The sequence below is a fragment of the Struthio camelus genome, chromosome 4, assembly GCF_040807025.1.
Source record: "Struthio camelus isolate bStrCam1 chromosome 4, bStrCam1.hap1, whole genome shotgun sequence".
Classification (NCBI taxonomy): domain Eukaryota; kingdom Metazoa; phylum Chordata; class Aves; order Struthioniformes; family Struthionidae; genus Struthio; species Struthio camelus.
The window spans coordinates 17935976-17959281 of NC_090945.1; the positions used below are offsets into that span (position 1 = coordinate 17935976).

At 44.2% G+C, this 23306-nt stretch overlaps 1 protein-coding gene across 1 annotated transcript in view; it reads right to left on the bottom strand.

The window, feature by feature from the left end:
- Nucleotides 1-21705, bottom strand: part of FAT4 (FAT atypical cadherin 4) — a 149589-nt gene extending 127884 nt beyond the window's left edge. Inside the window, exon 1 of the mRNA XM_068941030.1 lies at nucleotides 16438-21705. Within this exon, the coding sequence (XP_068797131.1) occupies nucleotides 16438-21705 (5268 nt within the window). The remainder of the gene's footprint in view (nucleotides 1-16437) is intronic.
- Between the last annotated feature and the right edge of the window lie 1601 nt (nucleotides 21706-23306).

Sequence of the window (23306 nt, forward strand, 5' to 3'; positions counted from 1 at the left end):
GTTACTCCCTCTTTGGTGGTCCTGGCGTTTCATCCCCAGTTCCTCGCTGCCCCTTGCCATCAGCTAGCACAAGCAGTTGCATCACTGCACTGTAACATGGATTAGGAAAACTGACCCAGCGGAAAAATTATTATTTTCCTGGCCTATTTTTCAGCTAGATCAGTTTCCCAAGCTATTCTACAGCATGCTGATTCAACTGCTTCTGCCGATGCTCACATGAGCACCTCAAGGGCAGAAAGGAGCAGCTAGAGGGCAGAAGAGCAGAGGGGCAGTAACCAGATAGGCCATTGCCAAAAAAGTAATTGCAGCCCACATCCTTAAATATTCTCCTTCAAAAATGATACGTAGGTTCTTCTGAAAAAGACCTAAAAAAATGCAGTGAAGGCCACTTTCAGAAAGCAAAACCACCATCACGATAAAAGAAAATAAATAAAAACAGCCTAGAGCAGAACTCGCGTTCCTCACAAGAGATTAAGTCCTCAAAAAAAGAAAAGAGGCAGCCCGATCATCACACCACTGCACCATCATCCCACCAATGTTTTAGAAAGCCAGTGGAGCCAGACAAAACTTAGTCTCTAGCACAAACACCACTCCCCCTCAAAAGTATACGTTGGGCTGCAACTTGAAGTTGTAAATTTTTATAACACTGCTCACATGCCATAAGAGAACTAATTTCAGCATCCATAAAGATAAAACTGAATTTCAAATGGTAAGACATGTGCAAATTGGATACCTCTGTGCAAATGAAATCACCCCGATCGAGTATAATAGTTTAGAGGAAAAACTACTTTTAGAGAATTTGTAAGACGAGCACATTGATCTGGAAGCCACTAACAAGCAACTAACGTGTAATCCCACAAAAACCGTATTTACAAAGCAGTTTTACAAAGGGTATAACTTTAAAAATATATAAATTAAAATTAAATCATCACATTGACACCAGCCTGCTGTAACTTTCACACCAGTACATAAACAACATCTGTTAAAGGGATTCAAGACGACCACAATGTTGCATAAACTGTAGTATTTTCAAGGTTGTGACAAATCATATAGCTACACCCTGATATTATCCTTCACATGGCTGGGAAAAAACACAGCAATTTACAAAGTGCTATCAGCTAATACAAGGAAAATTCTTCCCCAGAGGAGTAGATTAAATGTCTAGACTGTAAACCAGCAGTCTTGACAGAAATTAAGACCAGAGAGAGGACAGCTGATTTCACCGAACAAGAGCAAAACCAACTACAGTGCCTCACATATTATTATATCCCTGAAAGTTTTGCATCTGTTATGCATCTTGGGCTGTTCTCAGTGACTCCAATTCAATCCATTGACTCTCTCTCAACAAATCTTACATTCCCGTTCCCTCCTGAGGGCACTTCGACTCTGCTGCTTCTGTTACATGAAGGAGGCATACTTACATAATTTGGAATACGGTTTGTACAATGTGAAAGCAAAGCATTTCCTAAAACACGACAGAAGGTCAGCTGTCCTCCAACTATCCCTTTAGATAAAGCTAAAATCCCTATATGCAGAGACAGATAAGAGAAATTTTGATATAACAAGTATCAAGAACATTTTTGTAAAGGCATATGCACAAGTTTCATATATCACTAGTTTGAAAATGCAATTATGACTGAGTCAAACTTTGAGCTAGGTAAGTGAATGAATATTCTGTAGATACCATTCAAGAGATGTTTAATTGCATGTTGCTGCATGTGAAAACCATTTCTTGGTTGTCACCACCATCATGGGATTTCGAGTTGAACATGGCAGTCTGTGCCACGGGTGACTTGCAATTCTGTTACGTGTAGTACAGATCTCTTATTTCCCTAGATGACACCAATGAAAGGATCTGCATGTTGACAGCAGGCATGTCTCGAGTCTCATTGCTTCCCACTAAGCTTTCAGAAACGTCAAGCTAGCGCAAAGGCAATCGGCTTAGAATCTACAATAACTTATCAAACTCCTGGTTTTCAATGCCAAAGTCTGCCACACACGTAAAAACAACTGTTGGTAAGTTGTCCAGCAGAGGTGTTACTTTATCTACACCTCTGGGAGAATGGCAGCTTTCTGTCCAAAAACACCAAATGACTTGGAGCATACGTTATTATACTCAGATCTTGACAGCTATCACATGGAAATTAATGTTTCTAGTTATATATAGCATATTGTGAAATATTCAGCTGCATTTCTATTGTGCACAAAACCAACTTTAAGTTCCTCATTTCTACATTCTTTTACAGGCATTTAATATGCTCAGTGGGAGGGACAAAAAAGACTTAGTTAATCATTAGGCTTTTTCTTTTAGAAGAACGCCATGCTGACTGTCCCAATTAATCAGTGTCTGTGGGAGTCACAAAGGAACTCTAATGCAATGTTTCTGTTCCAAAATCCTTTATTCTAAATACTAGACTTCAAGTTTTTAAATGAAGAGATAAAAATGCCTAGGTATTTGTTACAATCATGTTAAATTGTCTTTTGGAGTGCTAGAAAACAGTATTTTTCAGCCTATTAAAAGCATTTATTTCCCATAAAACTTAGATGAAAAAGAAAGAAAGACTCATTAATAAACTGTCCTTCTTTTAAAGAGAAAATTACCACGTAAACTTGGATAAATATTTCCAACAGTTAAACATATAGCCTATTTCATGCACTTCAACTTGCAGTTGAATATGGAGGCCATAATAAACTAGAGCTGGAAACACCAATGCGGCTTATAAAGTGCTATAAGCATTTGTTTGCTATTTGTGATGAAAATAGAAACTTACATCTCCGATGGGACTCACTGCGTCTGCTTTAAGGTGCGCAGGTCCCCGCTGTGCCAGAGAGGCCGTCTTGAGAGGGTGCTCTCCTGTCCCGCGACAGATGGGTGCCTTTCCCTGCCCGTTCCCCTCAAAAGGAGGGTCTCTGGGGGATCCGTCATCCTTTGTCAAGGAGAGGCTGGATGGCTGAACAACTGGCCTAGAGCCTCAAAAAGATAAAGTTGCATGATCTGAATTGAGCCATAAGCGCGAGACACATCCGGAGAGCCAAACAACAGAGAAATACCCAAGCCACAATGCTACGGATACCACGCAAAGCAAACACTAAGAGGAACCTTGCTTAGGATGAGAGCTTGCAAACGTCTCCAAAGCTCACTATCATCTCAAACAAAAGGACCACGGGTCCTGAGGGCAACGAAAAGGGAAAAAATAACCTTTCAGATTTGCCTCAGCAGAGTTCCTCTCGACCAAGTGAACATATAAACATTTTTTCAAGAATTCCTCATTTTAGTAAAGAGTCCATTTTATTTTAGTTGGGAAATCTTTTATTTTCCTGCAAATTGAGATGTGGCCTGCAAAGAGTCTCAGTGTTATCAAAAGGTCAAATCCTATCTGCCTTACACTAGTGCTCCTCCTGGTCTTCAAGGAACGAGCCAGATGAGTTAGAGGAGCAGGATTTTATATTTAGGTCTTTATGCACGCACACAACAAATTTCTCAATGATAACATTTTAAAGTCCTTCTGCGATAAGAAACCCATTCTTCTATTTCTCCTCTGAAATATTATTTTATATAATGTTTTCATTGAGATAGAAAAACCCCTAAGATTATGTAGGTAGAAATATCAACACAACCCTTAGTGCTGCACTTTTTATTCCTGTTCTTTGCTTCTCTCAAGTGTGATGTGATATCTATTGGTAATAGATTTTTTCTTTTCTTTAAAGAGAAACTTAATATAGTCCCACTAAACCACTTAAAATGGCCTTTCATTCCTTCTTCCAGCTTATGCAAATATTTGAGTACCAAACCTCTGACTTGTCAGATGAGAAGCTAATTTTTGTCTTTTTAAAATTATGCGATGATGAAAAGCGCTTTAATACTAGATAAATGTACATATTTTTAAATTATGTGTGCATGTGTGCAATGGGCCCTACATATGTTTACTAATGAGTTTCTACAGTTTAATTGACTTCTTGACTGAGGTTTCTATAGAAATGTTCTCTACTAAGTTGCACTGTAGCCTCCCTAGTACTACAATTTATCACTAGTTCTTCTCAAGAGAGTATTACGCTAATACCATTGCCTTATTTTCCTTTTTACTGGTTTCATCCATGTAAAGGGCCTAATTATAGACAGTAGAATGCTTTTTTTTTTTTAATTTCCTTAACAAAGACAAATTTTTTCTTAAAGAAATGTTTAGTGTTTATCCTGTGTCACTTTTAATACAGATTTTAATTCGCATAAGTAGAAGCTTTTCTGATTTACTCTGGGCCTCATTTTCTGCTTGGTTACACCAATGTAAATGAAGACTAATTCCATTAAAAAAATACAGTTACAGCAATGGAAAAACTCGTATGACTAAAAGAAAATCCAGCCCACTGTTTGCAATAATTCTCTCTTACAAACTCCAGATTCTTATGAACGTAAGTCCTTTACAGAGCCAGAGCTCTAATAACAATCCTGCTTTTTTCCATGAAAATATATCCTTTCTGCCTCACACATGAATGGCTTTTTTCAGAAGGCACATGGCTGAGCTGCATTTATTTCCCAATTTTTATAGTAGTAGCTACAATTAACAGTCATAATAACATGCTCTATTTACAGACTAGAATGTTTGCACACGTGAGACGTCAAGGTATCAGAAAGCACATTCATTTGATATCAAGTTTTAGAACAAAATGTTGTCTCCCTCAATTCTGGGTGGCTTTGCATGGCCAAAAACAGATTATTTCAGCATCTGTTCTAAAAACATATGTGGGACAATCAAGAAAGGAAGAAAAGAGCATTTAGAAGACCATTGACCAAAATAATACTGCTGGGGATAATATTTGGTCTCTAGTTACAGTATACCATTAGTAGGATGACTTTGCAACTGTGTTTTGAATATATTCATTTCTATGAAAATCAGCAACATCAACTTAATGACTGCAAATTGAAGAACATATTCTATATGAAATTGATTTGCCTTGCCATGAAGTCTAAAGTACCATTTTTCTTTCATGTTCACTAGTAAGAGTATCCTGTGGATTTCCAGCTGTCACTAGCAGGAAAATTTCAGTGCCATCATTTACAAAACAAGAATCTTTCTTAATGCCTTTTAAAGAAATTGCCTGTTCTAAGACTTTGCTTTAATAGAGCAAGACTAAAAGGTGGTGTTTCTGCTCCCTTCTCATCAGTTCTGCGCTGATGAATGGCATTGCTTCTGGAGGTAACAGATCCAACCTATCTGGACAGCCACTTCTGGCAAAAATGACTTATTTGTGCTTCAAAGCTCAGAAATGGTATTTTTAGGGGTGGTGACTGGTTGATTTCTACCATGGAAAAGCTAACAGAAATGCTACAAAGAACTGGACTTTGCTCAGATAGAGTAGGGACAGGAGTTGCTCTTCCCTTACCAGCTCCCCTAAACATCCCTGCTCTGCAGCGTCTTGGCTTCCGCCTGGGCCAAGCAAGCTGCAGACGGTCCTACCTACCACCTCCTCTGCGGGACAAGATACTACTTACACAGGCGTGTAAATGCGTATACACACACACACACACACTTGTTGCGTAAAACAAACAGTCAGGGCAACGCTAAACCTGCGCAACAAGGAGACATACGGGGCCGGGTAAGAGGAGAGCTGGCTCTTAGGTTGACCACGAGCTGGCCGGAGCTGGCTGCAGAGCCTGTGTACTTTCAGACTTCCCCAGTCAAACTCGTACGGGTTGCTTCCAGCATGACAATCTAACTTTTTGTGTTAGCAGCTAGGAACCGAAGGTCAGACAGCATGACTTGGAACTGCAAAATAAGTCCCTAAGGACATATTCTTTTGTTATAAAAACCTAAAAGGAGGGCTTTGCTCCACAATGTGCATCTTCCTACTGAGCACAGACATACAGGATTATTGAATACAACTTTCCTTGAACTATAAAATGTATCAAAATAAACATATTCATGTAGTCGTCTTCCTCCCTTCCTACCTCTCTCTTATACACAAACTCAAAACAGTACTGCGCAGAAGAAAAAAAAAAAAAACAACACAATAAGAGACACCTTTATCAGCCTCAGCCATCTGTGTTCCTTTAGTTTGATCCAAGCATTTTGGCAGGCGTGTGCGCAGTTTTCTCCTACCCAATATCATCCTGCCCTGTAAAGAAAATGTTCACTCCCACTTCCTCCTTTCTCCGTCAGTACATGGGTCAAGTAGTGTGCTAAATCTGTCAGTTGCAGGACTTAAAATAATAAGGCATCATTGCTTATGTTTAATTAATTATGATCTCCACATGATCACTTAACCTTATAGTGAGTAACTGCAACCCCACTACTTGATAACACTGCGCAGAGAAACAAACAGATGATAAAAGTAGTGCAACTCTCAGTGCTGATCATAGGAATCACTTGGTGCAAGAATTTTACACTTAATAAAGCAAACTGTGACTCTCTGCAAGTTAGAAATGCACGAGCTGAGAGCGTTGCTCGAGAAGCACAGTGGAAGGAAGACCTCTCTTTCCCATAAGACCACCACAACCACAAATTAACTTTCAGATCACCTGACATAACACTACCAGGGTTAAAACCTAGATTTTCCTTTATTTGTTCACTGAAATCAGGAAGGCCCAAATTCTTTTCCCAAACACAGGGATAAAGACTCCATTGACTTAAAGGGAACAGAATGAGGCTATGCAAAACCACCCCCCACCACAAAAAACACAAGGAAAAAAAACAGTGATTTAAGTAAATATACACATAAACACAGATGCAGGTCTCTAAAGACTAAGAGTGCAATAAACTACAGACTTCGCCTTCTGCTCCCAGTCTTGTAATTGCAACATGTCTTCATATTTCAGACAGCATGACATTTTGATGGATTAAAGAGATCTGTTGCATTGAAAAGAATAAAGAATGTGGAATGGGGAAAAGCACCAGGGAACCTGCAATGTAATGTGATACAAAAAAACCTCTGTGGAAAATACCAAGCTTTAAGCAGATATACTACAGACATATACCATAGCTCAGACATCTTTTTTATTCCTCTCAACTATTTCAGTAGAATTCTCTTAATTTAATCAAAAAATGATCCAAAAGGAGTTTACATGAACAGCCTTCACCCCATAGAGTTTCCTCTCTGGTTCTCCAAGGAACAATTCATCTCCTGGTACACTATGAAGAAAACATAATTACATATTTCCACAAATACAGTGCCTGTGGCAAACCCACACCTTTAGCCTAAAGTTTTAAGTAGCATTTGTGTTCCTCTCTATGTACCTTGTGACATGAACGTGATATTTTCTCTCTCCAGTCGCTACACATCAAATCTTTGTTTCGATAGCCAATTGCTATCGCCGAGTTTAATTTAGCATTATCTAGTTTTGGATGCTATTTAAATTAATTCCACACAAGCAGGATATAAATCAAAAAGAAAACTACAGATCTGGGTAGGTGAAACATCATATACACATTCTCCAAATTAATAGCTTTCCCAGGGATTAAACTTCAAGAAATGTTGCAACTACCAGAAATAAAACTAGTATACTTTCTGGCTACAAACCAAAAAAGAATGAATACAAATTTCAGTAAATATACTCATTCATATTTTAATTAAAAAAAAAAATCTTGAAAAGGCTTCAAAAGCATTAAAATTGAATATACCTGCAAAGGAAACCTTCAGGAAAAGCTTTAAGGGATTTTATAACTGAAACCAATAAGCACAGCTCACTAGGTGAAAACTATTTTCTTCGTTTTTCTCTTCATGGTAGATGTTAAATTCCTGTTAGCAGCGATATCAAAGTAGAGCTGTGAATCGGCTCAGGGCAGTTTTACAGTTGACATCTGATAAAAAACTGTACACGTGCATTCAGGTCCTGCTCCCAAGCGCGCGACGCAGGCGTGCGGCGGTGCTCCCCGGGGCGCTCGTCCCACCTCACCTCTCCGAGGCGGCGCAGCAACAAAACTCCAAGTCATGAAAGGCACTGTCATTCATTCGTTCCTGCAGCACACTTCATAAATCCGCTCTTAATCTCAGTCAGCAGGAGTGATTATTATGGTCCACACTAATAAGCTATCTCAGTAAATATATACATACATATATATGAAATACTCCAACTAGGGGCCTGGAAACGAGTCACAAGTACCTTGTAGGATGCTCACAGACTCCAGCTCATCAGTTTCATCAATGCCATTCATACACAGTTAAATAAGAAGTAAGTTGCACCATTATCCCTCTGAAGTTAAAATAGCTTGACAATGGGAGAGGGTATGAACGTGCAATATATTAAACTGAATAGAGGCTTCCCAGATGAACGACAGCAGCAAAAAATACTGGAGCAGCATGCTCCATGCCAACAGGGCGCAGCAGGCTGGGCTGCGCTGTACAGTTCTCAGCACAAAAGCCCTGGCCTCTGCGAGATGGAGACTGACTTTACTTTTCACCTTGCTGGAGCAGGAGGAGAGACCCAGAAGTTGCCTACCACCATCAGCCCTTGAAACAGTAGTTTTTTTATTCTTTCTCCGATGCCTTATTTATCAAGAACGTGCCCGATTTCAGGTTCCTGGGGACATGCTACGCCGTAACATAGCCTTTGTGGGATGCTCCACACCCAGGACAACTTTTGTGCAACTACTTTGGGATGAACCTTCATCAAGTACTTTATGCCACAGGTACTAGGCAAGAAGCAATTGTGTCCTCCCTTGCTTTTAGGGGATTCAGAAGAACAGCAGAAAGAGGGAAAGCACACCATAGCCTTGAGTCACACTGCCCCCTTTCCCTCGCCGTCACACACTTCTGCTTGTAATGGCAAATTAGGGCCTGACTGCTGCTTGAGAGCAGCCAACACACGGGTACCTTGTGAGCACTGGAAAAAGCACAGGTAGACGCTATAAAGAAAACGGTAGCGATGTTTGGCAGTTTGGTTTTCTTCTGAGTACATTCAACTGATTGCCCGAGGAGAGCATTATTTTTACAAGCGCATGTACCTCTGTGAGAGTAACTGGCCGTTAGGTGAGCCTGAATAATGTCAATAGCTGAAACAACAACTTAGTTTCATGTTAATGCTGACGATACTTTCCATACTGGGTACACGGCACATCTCAAAAACTACTCTGCCGAAGACGCTCTTCTCCAAAAGCAGCCCTCCCTCACAGCTCCACCCATCCATCTAAACCTTAGATTCTGCTCAATGTTTTTACCAGGTAACATCAGAACGCCCTTCTCTCTGGCGATCTGAACGGCTGCGTTAAGTCCAGGAGAACCCTTACAGATGAATTCAAGATTACTATGTCAATACGAGCAACAGCCTATTAACAGCGTGTGTATGTGTGAAGACTGCAGAACATTAAATACCAAGACAAACGCTCCTTTGCATTATTTTTTTGCATAGCTGTTGGCACATAAATTACCACTTCTACAAGAGGTTCCCTGAAATTCCTTTGCATTAACTAATGTGAATATATGTATTTTTACAGCATAATCACAGCTATCAGTCTCCATCTGCTCAACTACCCTTTTGGTATGTTATTGCTCTGAGGAAGTAAACAAAAATAGATCACTACAAAAACAAACCTGGCTGACAGTCTAGACTAAGGGGTCTAATTAAAAATAAGATTTATTAGAATAGAGAGAAACATCATGGTAAAACAAAGACACAGTTTCCCTAACATATCTGGTATTATTCTTGGCAAAGCAAAGTAAGGCTATAAATTTACTGAAGCAGGTCATATGATGTACCATACTGATCTGGCATCACATTTCTTGCCTACAAGTATGTTAGGAAAACTCTTTGTTTTACTTCAATTTTATTTGCAATAAATTTCATTTTTAATTAGAGCCCTAGAGTATTAGAGCTTGTCTACACACAGGTTTTGCACAGACAAAATTATACTGGTAACAAACCCAACTGAGTTAACCGTAATGCTACTCCCTAGTCTAGACACAGTTAAAACAAACTAGACCAGTATAACTGTCATGCCAAGAGGTTGCTTTCATATCAGCTAAACCGACAGTTTATTATTTGGGGGGGGGGGGGGGAGGTAGGGAGGAAGGAGGGAACAACCCTTAAAAGGTATTTCAACAATATTCAACCTCTTAAAAGAGACCATGAAAGGGTCTGGAGCCTCCTTCCATCAGTTGAAAAGGTATGAACATCCTCTGAGGGGGTGTGGGACTGGCTGGCTGGAGGGTCAAGAAACACACAGGAAAAAGCCAAAGAAAGATTTAAGGAGTCAGCAACAACACAGTTTTATCGCAGAAAAGCTAATGATGATACCTGTAGATAGCAAGACCGTTCGAACTCTGGTGACCAAGGTCTGAAGTAAGTTCTTTAACTTAATGAGCAGCCACTGATTGCCTCATGTAACACTAAAGCGTAGAAAGAAACCTGCACTCTAGTAAACTGGGATATATCATTTTACCTGGAAAAATACTTGCTTATTAACATCAATAGAACCTAAGAATTATTCAGAGGTTTTTATGAAGAATTTAATACCTGGCAAAATTAAGCATGTGAAAAGTTTTCGCTGCTTTTGAGAAATTATTCCTAATGTTTGCCTTAGAGATATATGAAAAAAATAATATTTTTCCATAATAAAGAATGTTGTTTTTAAAGATCTAGCAACTTAACAGAAATTGTGCATTTTTGCATGTAAGGTCATTTCATAAGGCTTCAAAAATAAAGAAATGAAAAATTCTAAATAGTAAGAGTGTTTAGCAAGACAGTCAAAGAAATGAAAACTGATGAAAATAGGGACAACCTGAACTATCTGAAACAGCACAAGTTGGTTTGGAACAGTTTTTGACACAGGTCACATTCATCTTCTGCTCAAATTCACGGAAAGCTCACAGCTTCTTTTCAGACGAGTGCAAGTGACAGCAATAAGTTAAAGAATTACCCATTTCTCAGAATCAATAATACCAGCACTAAGAAAAAAATTGGCTTTGGAACTTTGACAAGGAGGCAGATTTTCATTGTTTTCTCAAATGTTTCATAAGTAATTCCCTTTGCCAAGCCACAATTAATGTAGCATGTATCACTAAAACACAAAATCATTCATAAGTAGCATGAACACAAGGAGTGCTCCATTGTTCGTGCTTATAATACTGGTAAATACTTATCTGGTATGTCTTTTACTATCTAAAGTGTTTCGGGTTCTCTTACTAAATTCAAAGCTCTGCGTTGTTACCCAGATTGGTTAGAAAAAAATAATACCTTAAATGCTTTGCCCTACCAAACCACATCATTCCACTTCTTGGACAAAGTGACATTAGGCCTAGGCCATATGTTGCCAGGCTTTGCCACACGTAACCCCTACGGTACCACGTGGCTCCAGGCTGGCACCTGGCGCACACAGCACCAGGGAATCACAGCACTCCAGCGACTCTACACCCAGACATATTCCGGTACTCGTAGTAGGGATCACCTTCCCTTTCTTACTCGGGGTTTTTGGAGCTCTGCACTGGACACATGCAGCGGAGGAAACTTTTTTTTGGAATACCTCCATCTCGCTCTTAGGTCAAGTAGAGACCCATGTGGCGCGGGACTTCAGATACCCAAAGCAAGCTGAGCCAAAGGACTGAGGCTGGACTGAGCTGTGAAGCCACAAAACAGGATAACGAAAAGAACAGGTGCCAACGCAACAAAAACGTGCGCTGGGTAAACAGCAGGGGCTGAGCTGCTGGAGCTGAGGACTGTATAAATCAAGAAAAGGCAGGGTGGGCATGCAGGCAGTCTAATCTGTACAGCTGCAACCCAGAGGAACTGGCTAGACCAGAGAAAGTCAAGCTGGAACAAAGGAAAGGCACTGGTTGAGACAGACAGGGCAGGCAAGATGAACATCTGATTGAAATAAACCAATTTTATTTTAAGAACGGATGTATCCAGTCCCTTACCGTTTTCCACCTACACCTGTAGCAGTACTAAAGAGGCAAGGGGTCCCTATGCACAGATTGGCTCCTGATGGCATCTAATGCCACTGCGTGTGCAATCTTTGATTTAAAATTATACTATTTTCTTCCTTCCTTGGAAGCTATGAACTTAAATGTCTTCTAAATGTTTTAAATAAATAGTCCAACTGACCAACTCCCAAACTGCTACCCTCTCATTTCTCATAGATTGTACACATGTTAGCACCATTGGTCCCTAGCACATCTGCTGCTCCTTTGAAAGAGGGTATCCACTTAAGGGTTAAGCATGCAAACTAGAGATTCTGTCTAATTCTCTTTAATCCCTAGCAGATTAAAGACTGGGTATTGTGCTCATGTTCCTATTCATTACGGCCATTCCAGAAATAGAGGGTGACTATAGCGTTCCAAGGCATAGATAGCATCACCTGAGCCATCATACAAAATGAATTTATTCGTTTTGGAAACCCAGACTGAATAAAACTGTGTGGTTTTAGTGTGATCCCAATATGCATTAGTCTTTCTACCTTAACTATAATTATGATGGTGAAACCCTCAAACACCTGCTTGAAGGGGTTAAAAAAGAATTTATGCTGGAGAACCAAGAGAAGGGAGCTAAGCAATCACTTTCTTTTCCAGCAGAAACATGAACAAAGATACACAAAGCGGTAAACAATACAGAAGGTCTCCCATCAAGACACTTATTTTCTCTTACCGCAGAAGAACGATGTGATATCTAATGATTAATACAAGTGGAAGAGGGGCAAATAATCTGGTTTTAGTCAACATAGACCATAGAGAGCAATAGGCTACAAGACTCAAAACAAACAAAAAAAAACAAAAAACAAAACTCAGATCTTTTCAAGTCTATAACACATCTATCCAAAAGTATACTATCTGGCAGTAAAATAAAATGGAAAGAGCCCTTAGGTTTTCGTTGCAAATGTTGCACTATTTGGTACTTTGAGCATGAAGCTTATCTAATGGCTTTTTTTTTTTTTTTTTAAAGAAAACACACACTGTACATATCATAAGCATGGAAACATACAAAAGTATGAAACAAGTACTTTAAAAAAAGCTTTAAATAAGCAGCTCTTACTTCTTTAAACTACTTGGCATTGCTTTGTGAAAATATACCGTAAGCCTTCATTTTCAGAGCATATGTCAACTGCTCGGGGTCAGAAGGGGATTTCCTCACCATCCTGTCATTGCGTAGCTCTTAACCTTGGATTCTGTCTTTAGAAAGAGCGAGCATACAACCCTAGTAGGTACATAATAAATGAATCTAGTCTGATCCTATATGGCAAACCCCAGGGATGGGAAAGACTGGGAAGAGACTTCCTTTTCAGCTGGAGCACTGGGTGGATCACTGATATGCTGACACTACAGAAAAGAAGTCGCGTTCAGTGCCAGAGCCTAGCAAAAGCTCCCCATCATACCACTTCCCAAGGACAAGGATTCATGGACTAGACTTACTATAAAATAAGTGGTTTCACACAAGCTTGCTGCTCTTTTATAGTGCCTGCTGGCTAGACAATGCCTAGTAACTGCTTCCGCACCTGAAAATACCCCTCTAGCTCATATCTATAACCATTCCTAAAGCTTAAGTTTGAAAAAAGATTCAGTAACCTTTCCTTGCTTCTGCTGCTCTCTCACCGATCTTGGCTGGCAAGTTTCGCAGCGAGTGGTTCCTGTTACTCTCTGGTTCACTTGTGTGCCAAAGTGCAACTAAGGTGGATGTGGGGTGTCAAGGCAGAAGGTGTAGCAGGCATTAAAGAAGAACGGAGATGTTAGGTAAATCCTGTTAGCCTTCTTTTCCTCCTTAACCAGATCCAAAACTAAAACCTAGCATGCTCTTTATAAGAGAGAGGAGAAAGAAAATGCAAGAGAGTCGATTTTTTTTCCCCATTAACAAAACTCATGGCCACACAGTTCATCCGCTCAGAAAACAGTGACAACTTCAAATACAGCGGTACCTGACATACTAGCTTGTCCATGTATGTGTACATGAACACGGAATTATAACGCTGTCTCTACAACCTATTACTTATGAGCTGTGGCGTTAAATATTCCAGAGGTGCATGTACGTTCATTGTCCCTAATCAGCGCTCCGGCCGTTCCACCTTTCTACTCATCACCTTACAAATTAGAATTAAAGGAAAACATTACAGCTGCTGAATTACAGATGCACAAAGACTTTAGCATGAGTGCTTTTTAGGGTGGGGTTTTAAAGGTAAAGAAGTAGTGCTCATGTACTTGGGCGTTGGCTGTTTCTCATGAAAGGAGAGTGGCAGTAAACTTAAGGCTGAATTGCATGCACTCAATACTTCAAACCACTACTCAGCAAACAAAAAAGTTATCGCTTAAAAGTAATATGGGAAAAAATTGCACAGCTCATTCAGCACCCACTGACAGTGGGCTGGTATACAGAATATTAGTATAGTAGTTCTTCAAAAGTGAGAGAGTAAAAGCCATTTGGGAGAAACTAAATCAGTTGATAAAGACTGCATGTGATTATGGGCTTTTTTTTTTAACGTTAGAAATATATTGTAAGTCATAGTCAGCTTTCAAAGCAGCACAGTAAACTAATGTTTGTTTGGGGGGAAAACGTGTTCTAGAAGCTATAAAGATGCAACCAATAGTAACATGAAATCCTAGCTCCTGACTATTGCTTTCAATAGTCTTTACAGACTATAACATTTGCTTTTGATTTCAGGAGTGGTTTGTGCTCAACAATGTAAAATTAGTTTAACATTTCAATGGTTTTCTCCATTGCTCAAATATTCTTATTAAATACTTTTACAATATGTGAAATTATACCAACCACAGGGTCCCCTATAAGCCCTTCAGTCAAGCTGCTCTTCACTCATGGGCAGTCAAAGTTGTGGTGGGACTGTCACCCAAACACCCACTGAGAAAGGCTTAATCCTCAAAACAACTGTTCATCGGGACGAAATATGATCCAATAATTAAAAGCAAAATTTGATAAAAGTTGATTATCTTCTACAAGTTACTAGAAAGGGTGCAAAGATCTATACGACAGGAACCTTTTATCATAAAAGTAACATGCGTTACAAACTAATAGCACTCGCTTCTAGAACAGGCAGCGTTCAGATATGTCATGGTTCTTCCTCACATGATAATCCACTAAAAACACTATGTACACCATTAAAATAAGCTCCATCATCTACATCGAGAAGTCTTTTCCGAGTTCAAGCACTGCTCAAATTCCCAACCTAAAACAAACGATCGTTTTGTAGAGTGTCAAGTACTACCACTACAAGAAAGTGAGGCTACACGCGTTTACAGATCGTACTCAAAACGCATTAAAACAAAGTGCTGATTAAAACAAAAGGCTACAGATGCCAAGTGCCAGAGCGAAAAATACCACATTCACTAAGACAAAGCAAGAAACGCCTACAGCATCCTTGGTGGCTCAGAACTGAAAGACCTAACTCTGAAGTGGAAATATATACAGGGGTAAGGCCTGGGGTGCAAAAGGCTACACAAGATTGAGGTAATGCGCTTCGCTGGTGAAGGAAAAGGGTTGGACCACTGCGCACTGCCGGCATCCCCTGCTGGTTGACGTGCTCAACACTGCCGGCTCCAGACTGCCAGGCAGTGAAAGTTAAATGACTCATAGCAAGACGCGGAAGGCAGCTCCAGATACGGTGCAAGTTAAACTGAACGGGGATCCCTTTCACAACAGCTTTTTCAGTCTTCATCTGGAAGGTGATATGAACGGCATACGCTTTTAGCTCTGTAGCTCAATTAACGTACACTGAGAAGTGGCAGTTACAACATTTGCACCTCACAGCTGAGGTTTCAGACCTGTTTTCCACCCTTTGCTGCTCAAGCTAATTACGCAGAGAACACTTAAAGACCTTTCAGGCAACTGCAAAGCAAATAGCATTCTGATAAGGAGTTTCTTGCTAAAGCGTTAATACTTTTAAGTCAGGCACATCTGAGAACAGAAACAAGACCATTCTCATTCTCGTATGTGAACATAAAGAAAGAAATAATGGTAGAGCTGAGATATATGAGGAGATCCATTTGAGGAACTTAACTAGGAAAACCACAAGGGAGGGGAGAATAAGTATGTCCAGACCTGGGACACTAAACGAACTGTTCAGACAGCAATCCCCTATTGGCTCATTCTCAGACATATGTTGACATGACGACTGTAATAAAAGTAGTCCAGTAATAGCTCACACAGGAAGAGAAAGACTAAAACTAATTAATGATTGCCAAAATGAGAAGGCACGCAAAACTCAGAGATGCCTGTGATTAAAGCTAAAAGATTTTGTACCTAAAACCTATTTGACCAATGCTGTGCCTGGAGTAGCAAAACTTACGCGCTACACCCAAACCTCTCCCAAACTTCTAGAGAAGCAGCTTTGAGGGAAACAGTTGGAGGCATGACTGAAAGGTTATCTTGAACCAATGAACCAAGAGACTTAGTTTTCAGGTCACTTCTACTGTGCACTAAGATCTTTAAAGCGGTCAGGTAATACAACAAATATGTAAAATGGCGTAGTTAAGAAGGAAACGTGTAAATAATCACTGTGCAAAAGTTTTTACCTCTGCTCGCTGTGTGCGGGGCAAAGCAGATGATTTTTCAATGGCATAAACATCCACCAAGTAGAGACGTGCTCCTTGCTCCCTGTCCAAAATGGCAGCGGTCTGGATCACACCAGTATGGCGCCCAATGGTAAAGAGCCGTCCCAGACTTTTCTCTTCACAGCGCACGGACACGATGTAATATTCCACCTGAGCCTCCGAACCCCGTGGACTAGCTGCTTCTATGGATATGACGTTAGTCCCAATAGGTTCACCTTCTTTTAAGATGGTTATATATTTCGGCTGAGTGAAAATAGGCCCATCAACCCCTTGAAGAATTATAGTCATCTCGGTTGTAGATTTTCTTCGCTCGGGGCCAAGATCCGTAGCAGAAACTATGAGATTGTAGATGAGCTGAGAAGGCACCAAAGCTGACGCTACTCTTAGATCTCCGCTGTAACGATCCACAATGAAAGTTTCGGTATCTCCATTGATTATTTCGTATTCCACTTCCCCGTTGGCGCCCTCGTCAGGATCTGCAGCAATAATTGTAGTTAGGATTGAACCGATCACGACTGAAGGGTCAGCTGCAAGAGCATTTTGTGATACGAACACAGGAACGTTGTCGTTTTGATCCGTCACCAAAATGGTCACATTTTTCAGAGCAAAGCGTCTGGATTCCACAGGAACAGCCTGATCGGTGGCTTTGACTGTTAATTCAAAGAGATTAGCAAACTCGCGATCTATTTCAGCATTGGTAAATATCGTCCCTCTGACTTCATCTATACGGAAATGGTTACCTCTTGGCATCTGTTGAATGATTGCATACGTTAACTGCCCGTTAATATCTGCATCTGGATCATGAGCAGTTACAGAAATGACAGAACTACCAACAGGAACATTCTCAACAATGGATTTAAAGATGTCCCCTGGAGGAAAATTAGGAGGGTTGTCATTAAAATCCCTAACGTGTATTACTACTGACATCGTAGATGACCGTGGTGGCCTTCCTTGGTCTTTTGCCGTTATATTTAGCTTATACAAAGACTGTGTCTCAAAGTCCAATTTTTTGGCAAGAAAAATACTACCGGTGTTGGGGCTGATGCTAAAGGTCCCGTGATTGTTTGTCCCTGTAATACTATAATGGAGGTCAGCATTGTCACCCGAATCTGAATCAGTGGCAGTGACAGAGGACACAAGTTCACCAACTCTCATGTTTTCCAAGACATCCACTAACAAAGTTGATTTAGGGAAGGAAGGACTGTTGTCATTTTCATCCACCACATGCACGCTCAACGTGCAAGTTGAGCTTAAGGGAACGGTTCCAGAGTCTACTGCTTGGATGACAAGCGAATACAACGCAGTAGCTTCATGATCTAGTCTGCCTATTAATGTCACCTGGCCTGTACTACTATCTATTGTGAACTGGTTTTCTTCATTTCCTTTGATTACAGAATAGTGAATCAACCCATTATTCCCTTCATCGACATCTGAGGCAGAAACTCTCAGAACCTGTGTCAGATTTGCTGCTAATTCTGATATAGTAGCTTGGTAGAGATCTTTTAAAAATTTGGGGGCATTATCATTGATATCTTTCATGTAGATTTGTACAGTTGCCTGATCCTTCAGAGGCTTTGGCAACCCCTGATCTGTTGCTATTACTGTAAGACTAAATACTGCAGCTCCCCGCTGCCTCATTAGAGCTTCCCTGTCAAATTGATGAGTGCTTGTTATTTCACCAGTTACTGTGTTTAGCTCAAAATCTGGTTGCATATGCTCGAATGAATACCTGACTTCGCCATTTGGCCCAAAGTCTTTATCTACAGCATTTATTTTGCCTACGTAGGATCCACCCTTCTGCTCCTCTTCAAAATAAAAGACATAGTTGGTACTATTAAACAGTGGCCTATTATCATTTACATCCTCCAGAATTACTGTAACATTCACAGTAGCATTGAGTGGTTCTACTGCTCTGTCAGAGGCAACAACCAGTAAAATATATCTTTCTTGAAGTTCACGGTCCAGTTCACTCTTTATATACAGCTGACCATCTGGGAATATGCCAAAGGCATCCCCAGTATTTCCTTCCATTATACTGTAAGCTATTTCCCCGTTCACACCTGAATCTTTGTCAGATGCCTGCACTTTAAAAAACCTGGAATTCACAGCCTCCGACTCCAAAATAGTAACTTCATAGGAAAGCTGGTCAAACACAGGTGGGTTATCATTTACATCATGAACAGAGACAGTCAGGATGAAGTTAGAGGACAGCTGTGGAACCCCCATATCTGAGGCCAGAATCTCTACCTGATAAGACCCAGCATTTATGTCAAGGGGCCCCGTTAAGCTTATGGCACCTGTTTTTTCATTGATTGAAAACAAGCCCTTTGGGTTTTGCTTAAGGCTGTAAAGGACCATTCCATTAACACCTTCATCAGGATCAAGAGCTCTGGCCTGGAATATGGTGTGCCCAGCTTTCCAGTTTTCAACCACATTTACGCTTTCCACTGTGTGGATAAAGTGGGGGGAATTGTCATTTAAGTCTTTGACAGTTATATTGACCACAGTGTCTCCAGTTATCGCCCCACCACTGGCCACCACTTTCAGCTGGTAAAACGCTTGCTCTTCCCTATCAATAACACTGGCTGTGGTGATCTGGCCTGTCACTCTGCTGATGGCAAACATGCCCCTTTGGTCACCTCTCGTGATAAGGTAACTGATGTTGGTGTTGAGGTCCATGGTGGAAGCAAAAACAGTACCTACATGGTAACCTGTGGCAACATTTTCAAAAACAACAAAACTGTACATGCCCTGGCTGAAAACAGGTGGGTTGTCCTGAGTGTCCAGGACAGTGATGGTGACAATAGCTTGGTTCTGTGACTGGAGATGGCCACCATCAGTGGCCACTATCTGCAACTGGTAAGCAGTTTTCTCCTCTCTGTCGAGGGCGATTTTGGTTGTGATGACCCCTGTCTGGCCGTGGACCTGAAACCTGGAGGTGTCTCCAGCTGAGATGCTGTACTTGACTGTCCCGTTGGGTCCTAAATCAGGGTCAGTGGCAGATACGGTGGTCACATAGGTTCCAGCTGGCTCATTCTCTTGGATATGGGCAAAATACTGAACTGGGTAAAACACAGGGCTATTGTCATTCACGTCCAGCAGACTCACATTAACCCGAGCTATTGAAAAAAGAGGAGGAGAACCTAAATCAGTGGCCAGGACCTGCAGGGAGAAGTGAGCCTGCTCCTCCCTGTCCAGCTGTGAAACGGTGCTAAGCTTGCCCGACACAGGATCCAAGCGAAAGACCCGGCGAGGGGCCGCTGCAGAGGGGCCACCCACCGCCACTGCTGACTCAGCTTCCTGTAGGGAGAAGCGAACGGTCCCGTTGTCCCCCAAATCCCCATCGGTAGCACTCAGGATCAGCAGCTCAGTTCCCAAAGGGGAGTTTTCAGCCAGGGATACACGGTAGCCCTCAGGTTGACTGAAGCAAGGTTTGTTGTCATTGACATCCAGGATGGTGACCACCAGCTGAGCATAGGAAAACTTGGGCTGTACCCCCTGGTCACGGGCACTGATGTTGAGCACCACCTCAGAAGCAGTCTCACGGTCCAGCCCACGGGCAACGGACGTGCCTGCAGCAGGCCCAGCTGTGCTGCCAGCAGGGCCGGCCGTTGTGACCAGCCCACTGTGTTCACTGATGCGAAACCAGCCAAGCTCATTGCCCGAAACGATGCTGTATTTGAGGTTGGCGTTGAGGCCAGAGTCACGGTCCGTGGCACTCAGGCCCCGCACATAGCTGCCCAGTGGCACCTCCTCACTGATATTCACCCTGTACACTGACTGCCCAAAGACTGGGGGATGGTCATTAATGTCATTCACAAAAATCACCAGGCTAGCCACTGATGAGCGGCTCACAGGAGATGCTGCTGCCCCGTCAGGTGCAAGGGAAGAAGTAGGGGAGCCAGAAGGTGGTGGTGGGGCCCTGTAGTTATCAGCCACCGCCACAGTAAGGTTGTAGGCTGGGATGCGCTCCCGGTCTAATGCGGCTGCTACCTTTATGAGACTAAGGTTGGGTACCTTACTGCTGTGCACCTCAAAGTGCCGCTGCTCATTTCCTGCCAGGATCGACACAGAGATGTTTCCATTGGCCGCAGGGGAGTCTGCGTCGCTCACCGTCAGGAGGGCCACCACGGTGCCGGGGGCTGCGTTCTCATCCACAGAGGCGAAACGGGAGGTGGCAGGAAAATAGCGGAACTTCACCCGGGGCTCGTTATCATTGACATCGAGCAAACGGATGAGGGCCTCAGCCCGGCCGCTCAGCGCCGGCACACCACGGTCCATAGCCTGCACCGTCAGTGAGTACTGCTGCCGCGCCTCGTAGTCCAAAGGCTCCCGGATGCGGATGACCCCACTCTCAGGGTCCACCTCAAACGGGAGGCTCCCGACCCCCTCCCCACCACCACCATCACCTCCTTCCAGGCGATAGCGGATGTCAGCATTGGTGCCTTCGTCAGCATCAGCTGCTGCCACCTGGAGAACGCTGGCCCCAACAGGTGCATCCTCAGGCACTCGGGCCTGGTAGAGAGTCTGGCTGAAGACGGGTGGGTTGTCATTGATGTCCTGGACAGTGACATTGACCTGCAGGTATCCTCGCCGACGAGGCTCTCCCTTGTCCTCCACTTGCACCAACAGCTGGTAGGTAGGGGTGGCCTCCCGGTCCAAGCCACCCCGGGAAACCAGGTGCAAGAAAGCTCCTTCGCCGCTGGGGTTGAGGGTGATGTTCAGCCGGAAACGCCCCTCCTCGTTGCCGGCCACAATGCGGTAGGAGCTGTGGTCCACACCGTTGGTGCCACTGTCAGCATCAGTGGCTGTGTCCAGGATGAGCTGGCGCCCGCTGCCCGTGTCCTCCTTGAAAGTCACCACGATGGAGGGGTCGGGGAAGATGGGCGCATTGTCGTTGAGGTCGAGCACCAGGACCCGCACCTCGCTGGGGTAGGTGGGCTGGCTGGAGAGCACCACCAGGTCCACCACGTCGCTGGCCAGGCTCTCACGGTCGATGGTGGCACGGGTGTGCAGGGCACCCGAGGTGGCATTGATGGAGAAGAGCGCATGGTGCTCGCTGAGGCGGTAGGTGAAGCCGGGCCGGGTGGCGATGGTGCCCACCCAGGTGCCAGCCGGCTGCTCCTCCAGCACCTGGAAGACCTGCCGGGGCTCCGCGGCAGCAGCAGCACCCAGGGGCGGCAGCACCAGCAGCACCACCACCACCAGCGGCGGAGGGGGGCGGCCCATGGCGGCAGCCCCCCGCGGCGGGGGCCCGGCGCCGCCGCCCTCCTCCTCAGCGGCGCCCCGCGCCCCGCATCCGCGCACTCACCGCGCCGCCCGCCGCAGCCCGCTCAGCAGCGCTGCCGCCGCCGCCGCCGCTGCTGCTCCTCGGGGGCTGCCGGGCGGCCGGGGCCGCCGCTCCGCATCGCCGCTCAGCGGCGGCCCCGCGCTCCGCCGCCCGCTCCGCGCCTCCTCCGCCGCCGCTCCGCCACCACCACCATACCCGGCGCGGCGATGGGAAAGCGCCGCTGCCTGCCTGCCTGCCTGCCCGCACGCCCCGCCGCCTGCTGCTGCTGCTCCTCCTCCCGGGTCCGCTCGGTTTGTAATCCACAGCCGCGGCGCGACCCGCTGCCACCACCGCGCTGCTCCCGCTGCCGCCGCCGCCCGGCTCAAACTTTGCTCCGCGCCCGCCGCTGCCTGCGCTCTTCACCCCGCCGCCGCTCCCCCTCGGCCTCCCATTGGCCGCGCCGCCCGCCCCGGCCCCGCCCCCCGCCCCCTCGGCCCCGCCCCCTCGGCCCCGCCCCCGCGCAGCACCGCCCCCGCGCAGCGCCGCGGCCGCCTCCGCGCAGGCGGCGGGGCAGCGCGGGGTCCCACGGCACGGCACGGCGCCGCCTGCTCCCTTCTTTTTTTTTTTTTTTTTTTGGCCTCACTTTTTATCCCCCCTCCCTTTTTTCCTTTTTTTTTCTTTTTTACTTCTCTTTTTCTTTCTTCTTTCCCTCCCTTTTTTCTCCCCCCCTTTTTTCTTTTTTCTTTCTTTTTTTTCTCCCCTCCTTTTTTCCTTTTTTTTCTTTTTTCTTTTTTCTTTTTTTTTTTCTTTCAAACGAGTTCTTGAAGGAACTCGAGGGCCGTGCCGCGGTGGTCGGGTCATTTTCTCCTGGGGAAAATCCTGAGCGGTGCCGGGAGCGGACTTGCGCGGCGGCGGCGGCGGCGCGGGGCTGAGGCGCGGGCCGAGGGGTCCCTCTGCCGGGCGAAAGCCGCCTGCGCCGGGCGGCCGGAGGCACCTGGTGCACCGCGGCCGCCTCTCGGCTGCCCGGCGAGAGAGAAAGCGGCGGCGGGGACCTGGGAATTGCACAATTTCTCCCCCCCCCACCGCCTGGCACGGCCAAGCAGCAGATACGGAGCTTAGCGGCTCTTCCCGCTACGGAAATTAATGAAAAAGTAAGAGAGGAGAGAAGCTGGGTGAAGAAAATTCAAGGGAAGGAGATGAATGATGCCACAAGAACTGCGTCTTTCTTTGCGTGAGAAAAATCCCTCCCTCCTGCCCAAGGGGGACAGTTTGAACAAAGTGTTTAGACTCGGCAGAAAACAACAGTATTGTCGTGGCAGCGAAGGAGAAAGAGTGTATCGGGGCGCGCGTGTGTGCGGGGTTGGGGGGGGGATATTACAAATGTAAATCAATATTTGCCTTCGGCACAATAACTCTTTAAGCGCTCGCCACAGCATCATCACTAGAGAATTTTCTCCCTGAAAACTCTTACGGGATTTGTCACATCTGACGGCTAAATTTGAACTCCCAGGTAGGAAATGCAAGCGCTCAGAAACGTGAGGTGGATTCTGACGCCCCCTGG